At 45.4% G+C, this 21,972-nt stretch overlaps 1 protein-coding gene across 4 annotated transcripts in view; it reads right to left on the minus strand.

Moving 5' to 3' along the window:
• ACHE (acetylcholinesterase (Yt blood group)) overlaps nucleotides 1-21,972 on the minus strand; it is a 272,320-nt gene that overhangs the window by 16,495 nt on the left and 233,853 nt on the right. The window contains exon 4 of one of the 4 annotated variants that reach the window (XM_082254648.1): nucleotides 4,394-4,691. The exons of the other annotated variants lie outside the window; for them this stretch is intronic. Coding sequence (XP_082110774.1) covers nucleotides 4,582-4,691 — 110 coding nt within the window. The 3' untranslated portion in view covers nucleotides 4,394-4,581. Of the gene's footprint in view, nucleotides 1-4,393; nucleotides 4,692-21,972 lie in introns of those variants that run through there. 4 annotated transcript variants of the gene reach the window in all.

Raw genomic sequence — 21,972 nt, forward strand, 5'->3', positions numbered from 1 at the left:
TGCTGTCAGCGTGGTACTCCCGCACGATTACGGAAGCCCATTTATCCTTTTTCCCCTCCTTTTTCCATAATTTTTGAGGATTAATTTTCCTAACAGAAGTGCCCTATACTCCATGTACATGGTTGTAGCCAGAATTATTTTCTGCCTAGTGTCCTACTCCTGTAGGGGCAGGGAATGGTTATGAATATCAGGAGCTGTATCCGTCAATGAACGAAAGAGAAAGTAGGTTTTTTTTTATTCATAAAACTGAAAACCAGACTTCTTTTTAAGGGCGAGGTCTTTAAAGCTGAACTCCATGAGATATCATCTAAATACAAGAGCCATGTGTATTCCTGCTGTGCTTTGTGTACTTCTTCCAGATCTGTGCAGTAATCCAGTGCGAGATTTCACCACTGTGCAGAAGCTAACTGTAATGAAAAAAAAAAAAAACGGTCACTGATTCTCTCTCCTTGTTCAGAGGTGCCTGGTCTTGTCTCCACCCTCTCCTGTAGTGGGTGGAGCACACTGGGTCCCTCTCATGGCTCTGCTCTCTTCACAGGCCATGTACAGCACAGTGATGATGTCACTACTTTTGCAATGTAACATCTAAGTTTGCAAAGGCATTCGATGCACACAACATTAATTTAAATCTTTTGTAGCTACTAGGATTTTGTTAGGGATGCACCGAAATGAAAATTCTGGGCCGAAACCGAAAATGCAGGATGCCCTTGGCCGAAAACCGAAACCAAAAATGACTTTTTCCCCCCAAAAAATTTAAAATAGATAGAAGAGGGGCATACACCAAAAACAGGCAGCGACGTACACCTGTCGCTGCCACCCTGTCACAGTATATGTACTGTGATGGGTTGGCAAGAGGTTAATTTAATTACCAATGGTATTAGTATTATGCAGCATGAGGGGGTTAATGTATTGTCACTGCTGGTCACTCATCTATTAGTGACTGACCAGTGGCAGTTAATTAACCCCTTTGTGCTGCATTAGTGCAACCAGTATCAGTGCAACAAGTGTTAATTATCACTGATACTGGTTGCACTAATGCAGCACAAAGGGGTTAATTAACTGCCACTGGTTGGTCACTAATAGATGAGTGACCAGCAGTGACAATACATTAACCCCTCATGCTTCATAATACAAATACCATTGGTAAGCTGCCTCAGCTCTCCTCCATCCCCCACCCCCACTGCCTCAGCGTCCCCCTCGGCAGTACACCCTCCCCCCCTCTGGCTCAGCGTCCCTCCTCGGGTGTCCTTCATTCAAAAGAAGCACCTCTGGTCGGCGGCCCGCCTCCCGGTGATGTCACTACTACGATCTTTGTATGAATGAAGTGACACACCGGGCGGGAGGGCGGGGCGAGCGGCCGCTAATAGATATAACTATGTGATCCTTCCCTGTCAGCGGGACTGTGTGTGAATGAGAACTGACCTGACACCGGGCGGGGGGCGGGGGGGAGTGGCCGCTAATAACTATAACTATGTGAGCCTTCACTTCACTGTCAGAGGAGATACATGCATGACAGTGAAGTGAAGGCTCACATAGTTATAGTTATTAGCGGCCGCTCCCCCCGCCCCCCGCCCGGTGTCAGGTCAGTTCTCATTCACACACAGTCCCGCTGACAGGGAAGGATCACATAGTTATATCTATTAGCGGCTGCTAGCCCCGCCCTCCCGCCTGGTATGTCCCTTCATTCATACAAAGATCGTAGTAGTAGGGACGTCATTGAGAGGCGGGCGGGCGGCCGGCCAGAGGCGGGACTTTTAAAACCTGCCCTGCGCTGCGCCCTCCTCCTTCCTCACGGCGGCCATAGTAATTTCGGCAATGTTAACCCATTATCGGCCGAAATGGGATAGGCTCATTTTCGGCCGATAATTTCGGTGGCCGAAATTTTGGTGCATCCCTAGATTTCGTAGCTACTTGAATCTCAAAAAATTAGAATATCATCAAAAAGTAAATTTATTTCAGTAATTTAGTTCATAAAGTGAAACTCATATTTTATTTAGATGCATTACACACAGAGTAATACATTTCAAGCATTTTTTTCTTTTAATTTTTATTAATATGGCTTACAGCTAGTGAAAACCCAAAATTCAGTATCTCAGAAAATTAGAATATTACATAAGATAAAAAAAAGAAAAAATATTTTGAATACAGAAATGTTGGCTTACTGAAAAGTGTGTCCATTTACAGTATAATATGGACTCAATACTTGGTTGGGGCTCCTTTTGCATGAATTACTGCATCAATGCAGCGTGGCATAGAGGTGATCAGCCTGTAGCACTGCTGAGGTGTTATGGAAGCCCAGGTTTTTTTGATAGCGGCCTTCAGCTCATTGGCATTGTTGGGTCCGGTGTCTCTCATCTTCCTCTTGACAATACCCCACAGATTCTCTATGGGATTTAGCCAGATCAGGCGAGTTTGCTGGCCAATCAAGCACAGTGATACAACGATCATTAAACCAGGTATTGGTACTTTTGGCACTGTGGGCAGGTGCCAAGTCCTGCTGGAAAAATGAAATCAGCATCTCCATTAAGCTGGTCAGCAGAGGGAAGCATGAAGTGCTCTTGAATTTCCTGGTAAAGGGCTGCTCTGACTTTGGATTTGATAAAACACAGGGGACCAACAGCAGATGACATGGCTCCCCAAATTATCACAGACTGTGGAAAATTTTGCATTTAATTTGGAAATCAAGGTTCCAGAGTCTGGAGGAAGAGTGGAGAGGCACAGAATCCAAGTTGTATGAGGTCCAGTGTGAAGTTTCCACAGTCAGTGATGATTTGGGGAGCCATGTCATCTGCTGGTGTTTGTCCAATGTGTTTTATCAATCCAAAGTCAGAGCAGCCGTCTACCAGGAAATGTAAGAACACTTCATGTTTCCCTCTGTTGACCAGCTTTATGGAGATGCTGATTTCATTTTCCAGTAGGAATTGGCACCTGCCCAAACTGCCAAAAGTATCAATACTTGGTTTATGGCAATACTGTGCTCAATTGGCCAGCAAACTCGCCTGACCTAAACCCCATAGAGAATCTGTGGGTTATTGTCAAGAGGAAGATGAGACACCAGACCCCACAATGCGGACAAGCTGAAGGCCGCTATCAAAGCAACCTGTGCTTCCATAACACCCCAACAGTGCCACAGGTTTATCCCCTCAATGCCACGCCGCATTGATGCAATAATTCATGCAAAAGGAGCCCCGACCAATTATTGAGTGCATACTATACTGCACAAGGACATAACTTTTAGTAAGCCAGCATGTCTGTATAAAAAATCCTTTTTTTTTTTTTTTTTTAAATGGTCTTATGTAATATTCAAAATTTTCTGAGATACTGAATTTTGGGTTTTAGCTGTAAGCCATGATCATCAAATTTAAAATAAAGAAATGCTTTAAATATATTACTAGGTGTGTAACACATCAATATAAAATATGAGGTTCACTTTTTGAATTAAATTACTGAAATAAAATTTACTTTTAATGATATTTTAATTTTATTGGATGCACCTTATTTAGATGACAGTTTTTAAGCCTGGAGTTCAGCTTTAAAATACAAACCAATAGGTAACCATAATGGTAACACAAGGAACCAGACTAGGCTTTAACCTTACAAAATACACTACCATTACCAGTGGAATGTATGCACAACCAAAACTTTTTTTTTTTTTTTTTTGTTTTAGATAAAGATTAGAAATGGTCAGGTTTTCATTGACCTATGTGTCCTAATTAGGTAGCCTATGTCTTGGGGACTCCTGCCACCAAGATAGAAAGTGATGGGGAATCCAAAATTTGAGAGTGGTAATCAGAATAAGAGGTGAGGGTAAGGCCGCGTTCACATAGGGGCGACGCTACTTCGCACCGCGACCTCCGAGGTCGCGGTGCGAGCAGCGCGCTGCGACCTCGGAGCGGCCGCCACGGACTTCATAACATTGAAGTCTATGGTGGTCGCCTCCTGGTCGCCCCAAAGAAGCTCCGGACCCTTTTTCTAAGTCAGAGCGACTTGTGTCTCTCCTATTAGAACGGGTCCGCAGCTTCCCTATGGGAGGCGACCTACGGCGACCTGTGAGGCGACCAGGTCGCCTCACAGGTCGCCCTAGTGTGAACGGGGACTTAATCTTCCAGTGGAGACACCTGTTCTGGTGACAGCTACATGGGGTATTCCCCTCACTTTTTCAGAGATTTCCTCCTACTTCTAGTTGCGTTTCAGGGACAGAAAGTGAACAGAAATCTCCCCAATGGGACACAGACAACAACAAAAAAATACAACAGACATGGGTTTTAACCTAAAAACCTAACAAAAAATGTTGGCTGTACATACACCTTAATAAAATGTGTTCTGTTAATAAGCACAGGTGCACTTTAAAAGGAAGGGGGTGACTTACACAAAAAAATAAAAAGGCAATAAATTAAAATGTAGAAAAATAATTTATTAAAAGAATAAATAGTAAAATGAACAGCAGAAAGCCATGCATGAGCTTAAGGTAGAGTGTTGCATGCTGGGTCAGAAATTTTGGTAGTCTGGAGGTAGCATTAATGGTTTTCTCAAGGCGGTCTCACAGTATCATCGGTTTATTAGAGGAGGGACAGTCCCCAGTCAGGATTGGGAGGGAGACCAGAGTTTGTGCTGTGTTACAAACAAGGACAGTGTGAGCAGCACCAGGGAGGGATGAAATCTGGAGCAGGTTGAGCAGGGCCCACGGGTCTCTATAAAAGGGAAGAAGTCAGATGTCAGAGCTGTATGGAACATAGTTCATGGTATCTCCCATTTTCTATGAAATATATAAATTTCTATGTTATACATGTGTTCAGCTGAAAAATGTAAAAGAAAACCTAAAATACTAGAGAGAAGTAACAGAACCGCTATATTGTTCATGTAAAAGGGGTGTATATAAAGATTATTTATTCAAATAACAGGCATTAAAAGCTGATGTTTTGCCTCGTCTTGGTGTTAGATGTCAAACTACAAACTTTAAATGGATTAGTCAATGGATTAGTCAAAAAACATTTTAATGCTGGAGTTAAACACTTTGCAATTTTTTTTGCTGGACTCTACTGGGGACAGTGGCCCCTCGGGAGGAAGCTACTGGGGAAAGCGGACCCCGGGATGATGCTACTGGGGACAGCGGCCCCCGGTAGGATGCCACTGGGGACAGCGCCCCCCGGTAGGACACTACTAGGGATAGCGGCCCCCGGGAGGACGCTACCAGGGACAGCTGCCCCCGGGAGGACACTACTGATCATTGTGGGGACTGGGGAATCAATTGCCAAGATCTCTGTATTTAGTTCTAGTGTACGTCTGCTGTGTCCATTAGTACTTGAGCTTACAAGGGTGAATGGGCACAAATTCCTAAAACTCTAAAAACACATGAAAAGCCTTCCCAGAAGAGTGGAGGCTGTGATAGTCACTAACTTGGGAAAGGAAAGGAGGAAGTGGGGGTCAAGTCCATACCAATGTTCATGGTTTTGGAATTTGATGTCCAAGTTCGATGTAGGAGTAATGGTCAGGTGTTCACAATTTTTTGGCCATAAAATGTAAGAAGAGATGACTAAGCCCACCACCAGGCTCAAATTATGTCACCACTTTAGAGTGGTCCTGCCCTTAAAGCTATCTTAGATGGCAGTTTATGGTTGAAACTACATTCTAAATGCCACAAATCCTTGGGAGATTCATATTTTCCACACTCTTAACTATAAATGTTTGGTCAATCAGTTAAAAATGTTCTGAAAGTTTAAAATGTTTTATGCCATTTTTATTCCTTACACATCTTTTATTTAGGAATATACATTGAATATGGGATGCTGTGATGCCTCTGATTTTGCAGAAAAAGAACTCGGTTACGTAACAAACTGTTGTATAAATATGATCAGATAGAAGCATCCATTCCACAACTCACTTTACCCATTCTAGTTCCAGGACGTTAAAATTAAATGCGGTATGAAAGTGGGCGTAACTTTTAACTTACATAGGTTGTTAAAATTTCACATGTTGGTAGAGTAACTCTTTATGGTACTTATTCATTGCAGGTAAATAAATAATGGATTGCAAGCAGAAGCAACATGTGGTCATTGAGTTCCTGACAAAGGAGGGGTGCACACTGTCTGAAATCCACAAAACTCTACAGAATGTTTAAGGAGGTGACAATTGACAAAAGTCACCAATGACAAGACATTGCTCGTCAGTGGTGTCATCTCTGAAAACATTCTGTAGCCTTCTCTGATTGTTGGGACAGTCTGCACCCCTCCTTCATCAAGAACACAATGACAGCACATTGCTTCTGGTTTGGATTCCATTATTTATCTGCAATGCAAAAGAAAAGGAATTACTATAGAGCAGGGGTCTTCAAATTATGGCCTTCTAGTTATTCAGGAACTACAATTCCCATCATGCCTAAACCGCTGGCAGCAAATGCGAGTACAACAAGTGAAAATGTCCAATTTGGCCCAATTAGCCATTTTCCCTCCCCAGTGTCATGGCAATTGTTAGTTTTACAAGGTCTCAGGTGTGAATGGGAAGCAGGTGTGTTATATTTGGCATTATCATTCTCACTGTTATACTGGTAACTGGAAGTTCAACATGGCACGTCATGGCAAAGAACTCTCTGAGGATCTGAAAAAAAAAAGCATTGTTGCTCTACATAAAGATGGCTTAGGCTATAAGAAGATTGCCAAGACCCTGAAACTTAGCTGCAGAACAGTGGCCAAGACCATACAGCAGTTTAACATGACAGGTTCCACTCAGAACAGGCCTTGCCATGGTCAAAGAAATTGAGTACAAGTGCTCAGCGTCATATCCAGAGGTTGTCTTTGGGAAATAGACGTATGAGTACTGCCAGCATTGCTGCAGAGGTTGAAGGGGTGGGGGTTCAGCCTGTCAGTGCTCAGACCATACGCCGCACACTGCATCAAATTGGTCTGCATGGCTGTCATCCCAGAAGGAAGCCTCTTCTAAAGATGATGCACAAGAAAGCCTGCAAACAGTTTGCTGAAGACAAGCAGACTAAGGACATGGATTATTGGAACAATGTCCTGTTGTCTGATAAGCCCAAGATAAACTTATTTGGTTCAGATGGTGTCAAGCATGTGTGGTGGCAACCAGGTTATAAGTACAAAGACAAGTGTGTCTTGCCTACAGTCAAGCATGGTGGTGGGAGTGTCATGGTCTGGGGCTGCAAGAGTGCTGCCAGCACTGGGGAGCTACAGCTCATTGAGGGAACCATGAATGCAAACATGTACTGTGACATACTGAAGCAAAGTGTTATCCCCTTCCTTCGGAGACTGGGCCGCGGGGCAGTATTCCAACGTGATAACGACCCCAAACACACCTCCAAGACGACCACTGCCTTGCTTAAGAAGCTGAGGGTAAAGGTGATGGACTGGCCAAGCATGTTCCCAGACCTAAACGTTATTGAACATCTGTGGGGCATCCTAAAATGGAAGGCAGAGGAGTGCAAGGTCTCTAACATCCACCAGCCCTGTGATGTCATCATGGAGGAGTGAAAGAATGCTCCAGAGGCAACCTGTGAAGCTCTGGTGAACTCCATGCACAAGAGGGTTAAGGCAGTGCTGGAAAATAATGGTGGCCACACAAAATATTGACACTTTGAGCCCAATTCGGTCATTTTCACTCAGGGGTGTACTCACATTTGCTGCTAGCCGTTTAGACATCAATGGCTGTGTGTTGAGTTATTTTAAGGGGACAGCAAATTTACACTGTTATACATGCTCGCTACTTTAAATTGTAGCAAAGTGTAATTTGTTCAGTGTTGTAACATGAAAAGCTATAATAAAATATTTACAAAAGTCTGAGGGGTGTACTCACTTTTGTGAGATAGTGTGTGAGTGTGTGTGCGCGCGCGCGAGTGCGGGTGCGCGAGAGAGTGTCTGCATGCATATTATATATATATACATACACACAAAAGGGTTTTGTGATCTATTCCAGTGGTCCTCAACTCCGGTCCTCGGGGCCCACTAACAGGCCAGGTTTCCAAGATAACTAAATGACATCACAGGTGATCTCATTTGCTGCTCAGTGATTGCAGTATTCTAGTCTGCATCTCACCAAGGCAATACTTAAAATCTGGCCTGTTAGTGGGCCCCGAGGACTGGAGATGAGGACCACTGATCTATTCCATATGACGAGCTCCTCCTAACAGTGGAGGAGCAATTTAAAGGCAAGATTTGCTGCTAGAGAGGGTGTCATTAAAGCAAACTTGTTAATTTAAAGCGGAGTTCCAGCCATTTACTCACCTGTCCAACGGTCCAGCGATGCGGCCGCCGGAAGCCTCGATCCTCTCCCTCGGCGCCGGCATCACTGCTGTGGGCACCCGGCTGTTACAGTTTGCGGCTTCACAGCCGGGTACTCACTGCGCATGCGCGAGTCGCGCTGCGCGCCGTGATTGGCCGGCAATCTTCTGGGACCTCTGACGTGTCCCAGAAGATTGCAGGGAGGGAGGGGGAGAGGAGAACTTCCGCTCAGGGCGCCGCGGCGCTCCGAGCGGAAGTGGGAGCGGGTACCTGTCAAAACTAGGTACCCGCTCCCCCCCCCAAAAAATGACATGCCAAATGTGGCATGTCGGGGGGTCAGGACTCCCTAAAGCGGAAGTTCCACTTTTGGGTGGAACTCCGCTTTAAGTTCCAGAATGTCTGAATGCTAGATGCTTGAGGTTTTTTGGCTGGAAATCTAGTTTCTAATTTAGGGTGTTCACAAAAGTCTCTAAAAAAGGATGGGTATGGAGTTATCTACGGTCCTTAAAATCACTTAACCACAGATCCGTCACTAAACTCCTATAGAGATGATGGTAGTGTGTACTAATTACATTGGATGGGCCCACTAGCGAGGACATTTTTCAACCAGTGAAGTGACCTTCCTGTAGCAAACACCTCCAACAGCTTATTGTTCCCTAATAGATCCCAATCAGTCCAATAATGGCAAGAGTTTCTAAAATAATTTATTTGGCTGTTTAAAGCCACCCTTACATTGGCGGCTATTACAAATCACTCTTGGAGAGGTTATACAGAAATCACATTTACGGAAATTAGAGGAAAAGAGCTGGAGATTATAAGGCAGAGGTCAAAGGTTATGCTGGAAGATAGGTGATAAAACAATTTGTAAAAATAAAGAATAGTCTAAATTTGAAGGTAAAAATAAAGAATAGTCTAAATTTGAAGGCAGCAGTCTGAAGGTTTAGGAGTTAGAAAAACAAGATAAAATTAGATACAAATACAAATTAGAATGTTATTTGGTTAGTGGGTTAGAACACAATTTGACATTGAAATGAACAGGTCTTAGAAAAACCATGCCCAACTAACACAAGCCTTTATGAGTGGGCACCACAAACAACCCTTAATAGCCAACCAAGCTACATGCAGGCAAACCGTGCATTGTGGGATGGGCAATGGTGGGGATCAGAGCTCTAACTTGAAGCTAAAGTCCAAGCTTTAGCCTGGTCAAAGTGTTCATAGGCTTGCTAAGCTGTACAATTGAACAACTGCTCAGAGCTCAAACTAAGGGTAGGTATTTTGTGGTGTCTCCTCTTCGGAATTAGCATGTCCTTTTTTGGATGACAGGTTCACTTTAAAGAACAGTTAGCTAGTTATACACAAAAGCATTAATGGAAAAAAAGGAATCTTTGCTGAATGTGAAGACTACAGTAAGATCAAGAATTTTAAAGACCAACAATGTACCAAGAGGAAATAAGATGGTTACTTTAGGGGCCCCAACAAACTTGATATTTCAACTGCAAGCTGATGGTGGTGGACTGAACCATTGATTATCCTCTTACATCTTCTGGTTACTCCAGCATGGGGATCTCCAGAGATCCTGTCTGTGATACCCCTCTCCCACCTCCCACCATGGATTCTAAAGGGGTTCAAAATAAGTAATCAAAATAAAAAGGTACGTGGGTGGAGTTGGGAGCACGGGTTAAAAGATCTCATTGCTGAAGTTCCTGAAAAATATAGGATGCTAAATTTGTACTTCATCTCATCAGCATTTACCCAAAGCCAAAATATCAGTTATGAGTGTAGGGACCCATGGCAATACAGGCCACCTTTAGGATAGCTGTCAAATAATTTTCTGAATAGATGCAAAGCATTCTCTGATCGGGTCAGGTGAAGAGGCGGGGCAGCAACATCACGCCCCCCACCTTATCCAATCAGAGAATACATTTTTACCCATTCCGCAATGTTCAGAATGCAGCAGGGCAGCTGCATGGCGATTGACCTGGAAGCTAGTGGAGATCACTGCAGTAGATGTGTCTACTACACAGATGTTCAGCTTTCAGGGGCATCGACCAGATATGGATTATACATAGTTACATTGGTCCAAGCTGGACCAATGTAACTACTGTATGTATAAAATATCCATATCTGGAATTCTTCTTTAAGCCTAATTCCAACAAATTATTTTTTCAAAAGTGGGAAAGAAAGAAAATAGCTCTCAGGTTTTTTTTTTCTTTTTTACCCTATTGGGGAGATTTTTCTTCACTTCTTGTCCAAGGGATACCCATACAAAAAATAAAATGAAATAAATACAAATATGAGTACACAGATGGCAACAAAATCCTGGTAGAACCTTTAACCCATGGGTGTCCAAACTTTTGGCTTCTCTGGGCCACATTGAGTGTAGAGAAATTTTCTTGGGCCGCATATGAAATATATACTATAGTTAAGGTATATAAGTAATAAAAAGAAATGGAATCAGTTTACAGAGGTTTACTTCTTCTGAGAGATATTAAAGGAACAATCTAACCACCATGACCACTTCAGTGATATGAAGTGGTCATGGTGATAGGAGTCAGAAACACTGCACATGCTGCGATATTTACAGTTATGTGTTGGACGCTAGTTGCACCCCTAGCACATATGACTTAGGCAGCCAGAAAATGTCATGTCCTTATTCATACATGTATAAACAAGGACATGACATATGACAAAACACCACTAGTTATTAAAAAACATATTGCAACAATTTACACGTGCTAATGCACATACCTTTTCTACTTATTTTGCAGACTGCTGGCGTTTACTGCTGGCGGGTACTACTGGTGCAGTTATTGCTGTCTGGTGCTGGTGGGTACTACTGGTGGGTACTGCTGGTGGGTACTGCTGGTGGGTACTGCTGGCTGGTACTGGCAGGCACTGCTGGCTGGTACTGGTGGGTACTGCTGGCTGGTACTGGTAGGTACTGCTGGCTGGTACTGTAGGCGGATATTTCTGGTTGGTGCTGGCGGGTACTGTTGGCGGGTATTGCTGGCTGGTGCTGGCAGTTACTGTTGGCAGGTATTGCTGGCTGGTGCTGGCAGGTACTGTTGGCGGGTATTGCTGGCTGGTGCTGGTGGGTACTGTTGGCGGGTATTGCTGGCTGGTGCTGGTGGGTAATGCTGGTGGGTATTGCTGGCTGGTGCTGTTGGCAGGTATTGCTGGCGGGTATTGATGGCTGGTGCTGGCGGGTACTGTTGGTGGGTATTAATGGCTGGTGCTGGCGGGTACTGTTGGTGGGTTCCCGACCCACGATTTCTGAGGATCAGCGTGACAGTCACAGGAGACGTGCTGTACGAAGTGGAGCCCATGCTTCCTGTAAAGCGCCGGCCGGCTCCTGTCACAGGCAGAGGCAGAGTGCATTTGGTATCACTCCGCCTGTGACAAGAGCTGGCGCTATACAGGAAGCATCGGCTCTGCTTCCTCTAATGTCGACTTCGTTATTTACAGTGGTGTGATGCTCTGGGATGGTGGGTTGGGAACCCGAAATCTGGGCTTATCAACCCGCCATCCCAGAGCAGGAGGGAGAGTCCCCAAAATCTTCTCGGGGAAGCAATTGCCCCGTTGCCACCCCCCTGGAGTTCCACGGCCAGTGGGCCACATTGCCTGCGGTTTCGGGCCGCGGGATTGGACATGCCTGCTGTAACCCTTCACTGCTTTCTACAAAACACAGGCCAATGCAATGGAGCTAAAGCTACATATGTTGACTAAGATAATAGACAACAACCTTGGCCTAAAGGTGATGTCTGTCTTTATCGGACTTTAATGTGCTGGCTTTTACACACCCTTTTGAAACTCATTCACACTATTGTGTTGCAACGCATGTTGCAAGGTTTCATGTGATGCTGTGCCATTATTGAGAATGGAACCCCAACTCTCCATGCTAATGGACGTGCGTTGAAGTGCAGTGCACGGCCAGAAATGATACATGCACCTTTTTTGGTGTGCATGGGCCAAAATGTATATCTTTTTTTTAAGTAAGCACTGCTGTGCTCCATACCCAGGATTGAATTCTCAACAGATATAGGCAGACTGTATGAACTGATCGAGACACTCAAACACCACTGCTACAGGATATGAATGCATGAAAAAAAATAAAATAATAATTATTTTGAAATGGCACTGAGACACACTAAGGCACCAAGGCAATGTCATATCCGATTTTCAGCACGTCGGGGTGTTTTGGCAGCCCGTTCTTTTTAATTGGCTGCCTTAACACCACTCATGTTAAATGAGCTACATAATGTACAGTATTTAAAAAAAGGCAATGATCTAAATGGGCCTTAGAAGTTGGAGCTTTGGTCCATTGCTGTACCTCCTAAGGCCACACAAAACAGCTAGGAATCAAAAGTTGGGTAGGAGAGGTGGTGGGCCGGTCAACTCTTGAAGCTGAAATCAGGATACAGTGAGAGAAAAATGGGATTGCCTCCACCAGGAGTAGGACTAGGCAGAACAAAAAACACCTGGCTATGCCCATGGGCCATCTTCAGCTTGGTATATAACCCCCTCTCTGCTCTAGGTAATCAGTTTAGTAGCAAGCAGTATTAGAAGTATCAGAACTCCATTAGGAGGGGTGGGTGCTGTGTCTGTCTAACTCAGAGAAATACATTTTATGGTAAGTACAAAAATCCCTTTTTCTCTTTCGTTCATCAATGGACACAGGGCTCCATAAATCATAACTTCTGGGACGCCCAAAAGCCGTGCCAAAAGGAAAATGAGGGGTGGGGAAAATAACCCAAGGCTAAACATAAGAGCCCTTAACTAGGACACAGGAGCCTTAACCGGGTCACAGAAACCCTGTCTGAAAAATAAAAGCTTTTCTTTAAACCACCCTCAAGAGGGAACAGTCCCTCTTAAAACAGCAGCCTGCAAAACTTTGCAGCCAAACGAAGCATCCACATATGCCAAAGTATCTACTTTATAAAATTTTGTGACGGTAGGCCCCGACGACCAACTGGCTGCCTTGCAAACTTGCGATATTGATGCCTAATGACGGAAGGCCCAAGCAGCACTCAGCGCCCGAGTAGAATGAGCCGTGACAGGGAAAGGTGGAACCTGACATTTAATGGAATAGGCCTGAGTCACCGTCTGTCTGATCCATCTGAAGATGGTAGCCGAAGAAGCGGCCAGCCCTTTTCTTGGTCCGTAACCACAAAAAAAAAAAAAGAGTCTGACCTCCGAAAGGACTCAGTAGCTGCTAGATACACCCGAATTACACGAACCACATCCAAGGTATGCAAAGCAAATTCCTTGGGATGAGCCGGCTTGGGACACAAGGAGGGCAACACAATGTCTTCATTCAAATGGAAGTCAGAGACAACTTTGGGCAGGAATGATGGACAGGGACGAAGAACTACTTTATCCCTATGGGGAATGCAACAGGATAATGCTGCCAATTTTGATACCCTTCTTGGATAATGTAGGCAAGGGAATCTCCCGAATATTCTCAAATGGAGGTTTCTGGAGAAACAAACTTACTAAATTTAAATCCCATGGCAGCAAAAGAGACCGTACAGATGGAGCCACTTGTTGAACCCCCTGAATGAAGGTACAAACTAAAGAGTTCGTGGCTAGGGTTCTCTGAAAGAAGTTTGCCAGGGCAAACACCTGGCCCTTGATGGCACTCAAGGCCAATCAACTTCTATACAAACGGCCTGTTGAAGAAAGGTTGAGATCCGGACCACAGAAAAGGATCGAGGATGTGCACTAATCGACTCACACCAAGAAATCTACGCTTTCCACGTACGATGGTATATCTTGCTGGAAGGCGACTTCCTCGCCTTCACCATAGTAGGGATCACTGATCCAGACAAACCTCTATCCCTTAGTACTGTTATGTAACGGTATCAGCCAAATGATCAGACCAATGGTGATGTGCAATTTCTACTTTACTTAACAATGTGGAACGTAGATTACACAGGAGATCATGTGAACAGGGGTTTGCAGTACAAAACAGCAATATGAGTAAGGGAGAAACATTCCTAAAACATGCGAAAACAATTCTATTGCAGTTCTAGTAATGGCCACTAGATGGCAGCAGAGTGTTCTGAGTTCAGTTTACAGATAGGATAAAGATCTTAAGATTTCTCACGTGTTCCCAGAGATTGATCGTTCATTCAGCAGACTGGGAGCTGTGGGGATTTCTTGCTGGTACAGACTTCACACAGGCACTGCTGATGCTGACTTTGGTCAGGAGGCTCTGGGGGCCATAGATGGGACCAACCCACTGCTTGGACAGCTTCTCCACATGGACTGTAACAGAGTCCTCTCCAGTGACTGGGGCTTGGATAGATGCTGCGTGCTCTTGTGCTCACTGCTGGTGGCCCACACACCAGACTGATCGATTGATGACCCAGCACCTGGGGACAGCTCACTTGCCCAGTCACTGCTGTCCCATCAGGCAGGATCTCTCTGAGCACAGGAAGCTGGGCGGAGCTGGCATTTATACTCCCTGGGCATGTCCTGGAACTCAGGGGATGCTGGGAGCCCAGAGGATTGTGGGGAATTGAGTTAAAGGGACTTGCACCTGCATCTGGATAAAGGGGCACACCACTACACTCCACCCCACTTGAACTTGCGATCCCAGGCAAGTTCACAGACCATACAAAGTCCTCTTGTGCAAAGCATTCAGGTGGTTTTCCAAAGTTGCGCCTCTGAGAACATCTCAAGGGTTGAGGTTCAGGCTCTTCTCCAGGAGCAGGCAAAGGTGCATCCTCACTTTCAGGCCTCTCCGTAGACAGTGGGTCAGAGGGCTCCACAGCAGGAGTAGGAATCTGAGCTGGGCAGTCATTGGGCTGTACGGCATAGTCTGTACCTGTAATCTCTCCTGAGAGACTTGGAGGTAGCAGTGGGGGAACAGGGAATAGCCAACACTGATTCTCTGTTGGGATTGTTACTGGTGGCTCTGAAACCTGTTCTTCTGGCTCTCTAGATGAGCTCCCATGAATCTCCCTGTAGCTTTCAATAGGATTAAGGAGCCTGCGGTGTAGCCGTCTTGGCCTGTCTTGAGTATTTTCCTTCTGTATGTCATAGACTGGCACTCCTCGGATGGGTTGCCGTAACACAACTCCAGGCATTTCCTCCCATGGAGTTTGTAGCTTACCCTGTTGATGTGCACCTTTGCGCCGGATCAGGACCCTGTCTCCAGGTTTCAGGTCATGGACCTCCGTTCCTGACTCTTCTTGTTCCACCCAGGTTCGATCCTTTACGAACTGTTTGACTTCTGACAGGCGTCGCCTCCACTCTTGAATTCAGGATGCTGGAGTATACTCCAGTTCTTCAGTGGGGACAACACCCCATAGACCTGTGGGTCCCCCAAGAGTACGGCCGAACATCACATGGTAAGAAGAGCGACCTGTCGCTGAGTGCACAGTATGGTTATACTTCCAAACCACTTCAGCCAAGTAATGGGTCCATCTGGTTCGTTTCTCACGGGCCAGTCCTCTCAACAGCTGTATTAGGGTACTATTAAACCTCTCACATGCTCCGTTACCCTGTGGGTGGTATGGGGTTGTATGCGTCTTTTTGACACCTAAGGAGCGACACCATTCCTGGAAGAACTCACTTTCAAAGCAGGGCCCTTGGTCTGAATGTATCTTCTGAGGGCAGCCATAAGGGAGACAGAAATGCTTCCACACTGCTTGGGCTGCAGTCTTTGCAGTCTGGTCATGAGTTGGTACGGTTACTGCAAACTTAGTAAAGTGATCCACCATAACAAGGACATAGCGATGTCCATCTTCTGACATGTCGAGGGTGAGAAATTCAACTGTTAGTACTTCCAATGGGGCAGACGTGTTCTAAGTCATGGGAGGCACCTGGGCCTCAGCCCCTTTTGTCACGGAAGATACCGCACAGTGCTGAGATATCTGATTGATCAACTGGGACAGCCCCACACACATGGCTTGCCTTTTGAACCAGGCGAATGTCTTGTGGACACCCCAATGTCCTCCTTCCACATGGATTCTTTCTGCCACTTGTCTAGCTCTGGCCCGTGACAGTACGACCTGCCAGGTTACCGAAGAGTCATGGGGGAACATTATTCTGCAATACAATATGCCATCTCTCAAGAGGAAACGTGACCATTCACCCAACAGTTTTTGTGTCTCTGGCAGCAGTCGCGATCTTTCTCTTCTACTGGGCCACCGCTGTAACTGCATCGCTTCTCTTACTGGTGCAATCACAGGATCATGCTTCTGTATTTCCGCCCAGTTATACTCTTCCAATACATGGATGAGGTCCACCCGTGGTTGACTCTTAGGTCTAGCCCTCATTACGGGTGGAATTTCTTCTTCTTCAGCCTCTTCATCCACATCTCGCTGTGGTTGTACTGAAGGGTACAGTGATAGGGCATTGGCCACGTGTTTGTCCTTTAGTGCTGCCAAGGTAAGAAGCAGATTTCTAACTTCTTTAGGTGGTCTCAGGTGGGTAGGACATCGTTTCAACAGCTCGGGCTTCAGCCCCTGGATGATATTCATGCCCAATATCACCTGCGGCTGTCCTTTTCCGGATACACGTGTAACCACCACACCTTTTTGGCCAAGGTCCTGTCCCCACAGTTTTACCTTCATCCAGGTAATCCCAACTACTTCTATAGGAAGTTCGTTGGCAGCTGTCAGTGAGGACCATGGGGTATCTCGACTCATTTTCTTCTTTGGGAAGTATTGCTGGAACAAAGGTTCTGGTAGAATAGTGACTTGGGAGCCAGTGTCGAAGAGACACTTGATCTCTTGGCCATCGAAGTACCCATGTACCACAGGGCAATCAACCCCCACGTCCTCCGTGTGTGACTGGGGAGTCGTTTTGCTGGACCGCCCCACTGCTTGACTCCTAGCGGCGGGGCGCTCTGGGTTTAATGGCCCCCTTGGTATTTGATCAGGACAGTCTCTCAAGCAATGTCCCTTTTGTTGACAGCCCCAACATGGGGAGGGTGACCTCTCCCTTCTTGGTCGCCGGCGGGGCGGTGATCGGTTTCTCCATGAAGGGATGTTCTCCCTTGGCCCCCTTGGATTATCTCGCTCGCGCCTCAGAGTGGCAAGTTCTGTCTGGAGCTGGGCCATTCCTTCTGTCAGCTTGTGGATGGCCACCTCCCATGGAGCTATTTGTTCAGTTTGTGGCAGTTTACATGGTTTATCCCCTGTGCTGGCCATGAGAACGTCCACACTGGCACGTCTGGGCTCTGAATACAGGATAGCTGCTTCTAAAATTTCGTGGAATTTTAAGTTTGGGTTACTTCTGTCCTTTTCTTGTAGCTTTTCCCTGACTTTGTCAGACAGAAGTCCATCCAAAAACTGATCCTTCAGCCACCCGTCTGTATCACTCCAGCCAGCACGTCCTGCTCGCCTCCTCTCATTGCGTCGGATCTCGGCTGCTATATACTGCAGTTCCAGAGCGTACTGCGGAATGGATTCTCCCACTCTCTTTCTTCTACTGATAAAGCGAGCCCTAAGATCCCCTAATGCAACCGGTTGGGTATACACTGCTTCCAAGCGGCTGATTATCTTGTCTAGGGAATCCTGGTCCTCTGCTGGAAGGTGCAAAATTAACTTCCTTGCTTCCCCTTCAAGGGCATTAATGGCCAGATCTGCCTGCTGTGTGGGTGGCACCCCATATGACCGGATCAAGCCCCGCAATCTCCTAATCCAGTCATCCAAGTCCTGACCTGGTCCTGTGTACTTAGGCAGTTGCTGTGGTAGCAATCCTGCCAGTAATAGGGAAGCTATGGCAGACTGTTTGACACCCTCAGTGCTGCTTCCCTCACCACAGACTGACATGGCTGATCCTGTTCGTGACGCCAAGTGTTATGTAACGGTATCAGCCAATGATCAGACCAGTGGTGATGTGCAATTTCTACTTTACTTAACAATGTGGAACGTAGATTACACAGGAGATCATGTGAACAGGGGTTTGCAGTACAAAACAGCAATATGAGTAAGGGAGAAACATTCCTAAAACATGTGAAAACAATTCTATTGCAGTTCTAGTAATGGCCACTAGATGGCAGCAGAGTGTTCTGAGTTCAGTTTACAGATAGGATAAAGATCTTAAGATTTCTCACGTGTTCCCAGAGATTGATCGTTCATTCAGCAGACTGGGAGCTGTGGGGATTTCTTGCTGGCACAGACTTCACACAGGCACTGCTGATGCTGACTTTGGTCAGGAGGCTCTGGGGGCCGTAGATGGGACCAACCCACTGCTTGGACAACTTCTCCACATGGACTGTAACAGAGTCCTCTCCAGTGACTGGGGCTTGGATAGATACTGCGTGCTCTTGTGCTCACTGCTGGTGGCCCACACACCAGACTGATCGATTGATGACCCAGCACCTGGGGACAGCTCACTTGCCCAGTCACTGCTGTCCCATCAGGCAGGATCTCTCTGAGCACAGGAAGCTGGGCGGAGCTGGCATTTATACTCCCTGGGCATGTCCTGGAACTCAGGGGATGCTGGGAGCCCAGAGGATTGTGGGGAATTGAGTTAAAGGGACTTGCACCTGCATCTGGATAAAGGGGCACACCACTACACTACTGGCTTTCAATTGCTAAGCCATTAAAATTATGAGGGGAATAACGTAATAAAATCAATAAAAAGAATACGTCAGGCGGTGGGCTTGTACAAAGATAATAAGGTAAAAGCATAGTAGTGTAGCAATAATTATTATACATTGATACAATATAGCCATTACCTAAAAAGGGGTAATAAACAGGGGAAACGATAAAAAAAGGGGGGAACATGGGACTTTATATCAGTGTTAATTTTGGCAGCAAATTTCAATTTAGTTTTAGTCTTAGTCTTAGGACTAAAATGGCATTTTAGTTTTAGTCCCATTTTAGTCTTCTGCAAGTGTTTTAGTTTTAGTCGTATTTAGTCGACTAAAACGTCCTACATTTTAGTCGATTAAAACGTCCTACATTTTAGTCGACTATAACTCATTTTAGTCATCTATAATTGAATGGGTGTAGTTCAATTGTAATTTGTAATGCATTATTTAAGCATTTCTCTACAATTTCCAAACTCATTATATACTACTGCTGGTCCTGGAGTGAAAAATCGAATATGTTATTATTTATGGTATTAAGCTTTGAGCATGCACCAGTGTTCATTTTGGCAGCAAATTTCGATTTAGTTTTAGTTATAGTCTTTTGACTAAAATGCCATTTTAGTTTTAGTCGTATTTTAGTCTTAAGACTAAAATGCCATTTTAGTTTTAGTTGTATTTTAGTCATCTGAATTGTTTTAGTTTTAGTCGTATTTTAGTCGACTAAAATTGTGTTAATTTAGTAGACGAAAACGTTTTAGTCGGTTTTAGTCGACGAAATTAACACTGCTTTATATGAAGTGTGTGGACAAGCGGTTGGTAATAAAAAAAGGTGAATCATTGGTAAAAGAAAAAAGCAGGTTCCCCCCTTTTTTTATCGTTTCCCCTGTTTATTACCCCTTTTTAGGTAATGGGCTATATTGTATCAATGTATAATAATTATTGCTACACTACTATGCTTTTACCTTATTATCTTTGTACAAGCCCACTGCCGGACGTATTATTTTTATTGATTTTATTACGTTATTCCCCTCATATTTTTATGATCAGGGATGGAGGCATCTAGCCCCATTGGGCAGAGCCTCATTTAAAGTCCCACCCTCTGAACTTTTGTTCAATTTTTGTTCAGTGTTTGCTAAGCCATTAAAACCAGCGACTGTAAAGCAGGATGGTAGATCAGCCCTTGGGACACAACTGGTCTTCTCTGAGAGGAAGCCCCCAAGGGACGTTTATGGCCACCAGACAGACTGGAAGATCCTCGCCCTTGATTCCTTGCAGGAATTGCGGAAGAAGCCTGAACTGAGGATGATACTGGCCTTACCGTGGCCCTTGGATGCCTGGGGCGTCTGCCAGAGGAAGCCGTGATCTTGCCACGAATCTCGGTATCCTCCTGTGGAGCTGAACCTGCTAAATGAGTTGCATGTAGGACTGTGCATACAGAACGGTCTTGAAGGTGGATACCACCAGACTCAGAACCTGTATGCAAAATGGGAGAGAGAACTATCTGTGTGACAGCAGCTAGTAAAATCACAGCCTGTGGTTCTTGAAATTTGTCCAGAGGAAGGACCACCCTGGTCAGAATTTGAATCAGACAGAGGTAAATCAATTCCCTGCACAGGGATAGGGGGGACCTTAGGTAGTTCAGACATCACCTGAACCTTTTCAGTAATTAACCACTTTACGTCTGCTCACAGTAATACTACTGCGGCAGAGTGGCTCGTTATCGTCTGACGACGTAGTATTAACGTCGTCAGACACTCCCCCTTCTGGGCGGCGCTTGCGGGCCAGGGGAGGAGCAGCGGCGATCGCCGCTGCTCTGCCCCGATCGCCGGGGATCTAGTGTGGAGATCCGCCCGCCTGTGTAAACACAGCGGGCGGATCTCCATAGTGACAGGGAGTGACAGATCGGACTGTTCAGCATAGCTGGACATCCGATCTGTCCATGACTCACTCAGTCACCTCCCCCCCTACACGTCAGTAAGCACCAGGCATACATTAACCCCTCCCTCTCCAATAAAATTAACCCCTTCCCTGCCAGTGTCATTTTTACAGTAACAGTGCATATATATAGCAATGATTACTGCAGTAATGTCACTGGTACCCCCAAAAGTGTCAAAAATGTCAGTCAAGGGTCCGATCTGTCCGCCGCAATGTCGCAGTCCCACAAAAAAAAAATCGCAGATCGCCGCCATTACGCGTTAAAAAAAAAAACACCAAAAATGACAGAAATCTTTCCCTTTGTTAGTAAACGCAATAACTTTTGCGCAAACCAATCAAAATACGCTTATTGCGATTTTTTTTACCAAACATAGGTAGCAGAAAACAAATTGGCCAAAAATTTTTTAAAAAATTGGTTTTTACATCTTTTTTGGGGGGAATTTCATATAAAAAAATTTTAAAAATATTGTTATTTTTTCAAAATAAACGCTCTTTTTTTGTTTATAGCGCAAAAAGTAAAAATCGCACAGGTGATCAAATACCATCAAAAGAAAGCTCTGTTTGTGGGAAAAAAAGGACGTAAATTTCGTTTGGGTACGGCGTCGCACGACCGCGCAATTGTCAGTTGAAGTCGCACAGCGCCAAATCGCAAAAAGTGGCCTGGACGGAAGACAGCAAAATCCTCCGGTGGTAAAGTGGTTAAATCCGCACAAGGAGACTCAGGACCTAAAAAGGACATGCTTTGTCCCCCTTTCTGGGTACCCCCAAAAGAATCATTTAGTGGATCCACTTGACGCTCATCAAGGAGGTCCACAAGGTAGGAAACCAGCAAAGATGTCCCCCCACCCCAATAATGAATGAGGGCAGACCTTCACGTGGAAGGGATCTTGTCTGCGGGTCCAGAGAGGCTAGCTCTAGGCTTACCAGACCAAAGATGCTTGGAACCTCCCGGGGAAGATTTGAAATGTCTATTTCCCTTGTTCTCTGTCCCAGAAGCACAAAATAAGTTTCTATGTGCTGAGAAGGAGGGCCCCCGTCTGTGATGAGGCTCCTTCCCTCTCCTAGGCTATGGCAGGAAGGTACTCTTCCTCCCTCCCTGTGATACCCTTAATCAGGGCCGTCTTCAATATGGTTTGGACCCTGGGCAAACATTTTCTTGCCCCCCCCCCCCCCATGATGCAATTTAGCTCTCCACCCCAACATCTCAATCTCTGTGGAAAAGTTTTGCACAGAGAAGCCTCGATCCTCCTCTTC

The sequence above is a fragment of the Pelophylax lessonae genome, assembly GCF_965119305.1.
Source record: "Pelophylax lessonae genome assembly, chromosome: 4".
NCBI lineage: Eukaryota > Metazoa > Chordata > Amphibia > Anura > Ranidae > Pelophylax > Pelophylax lessonae.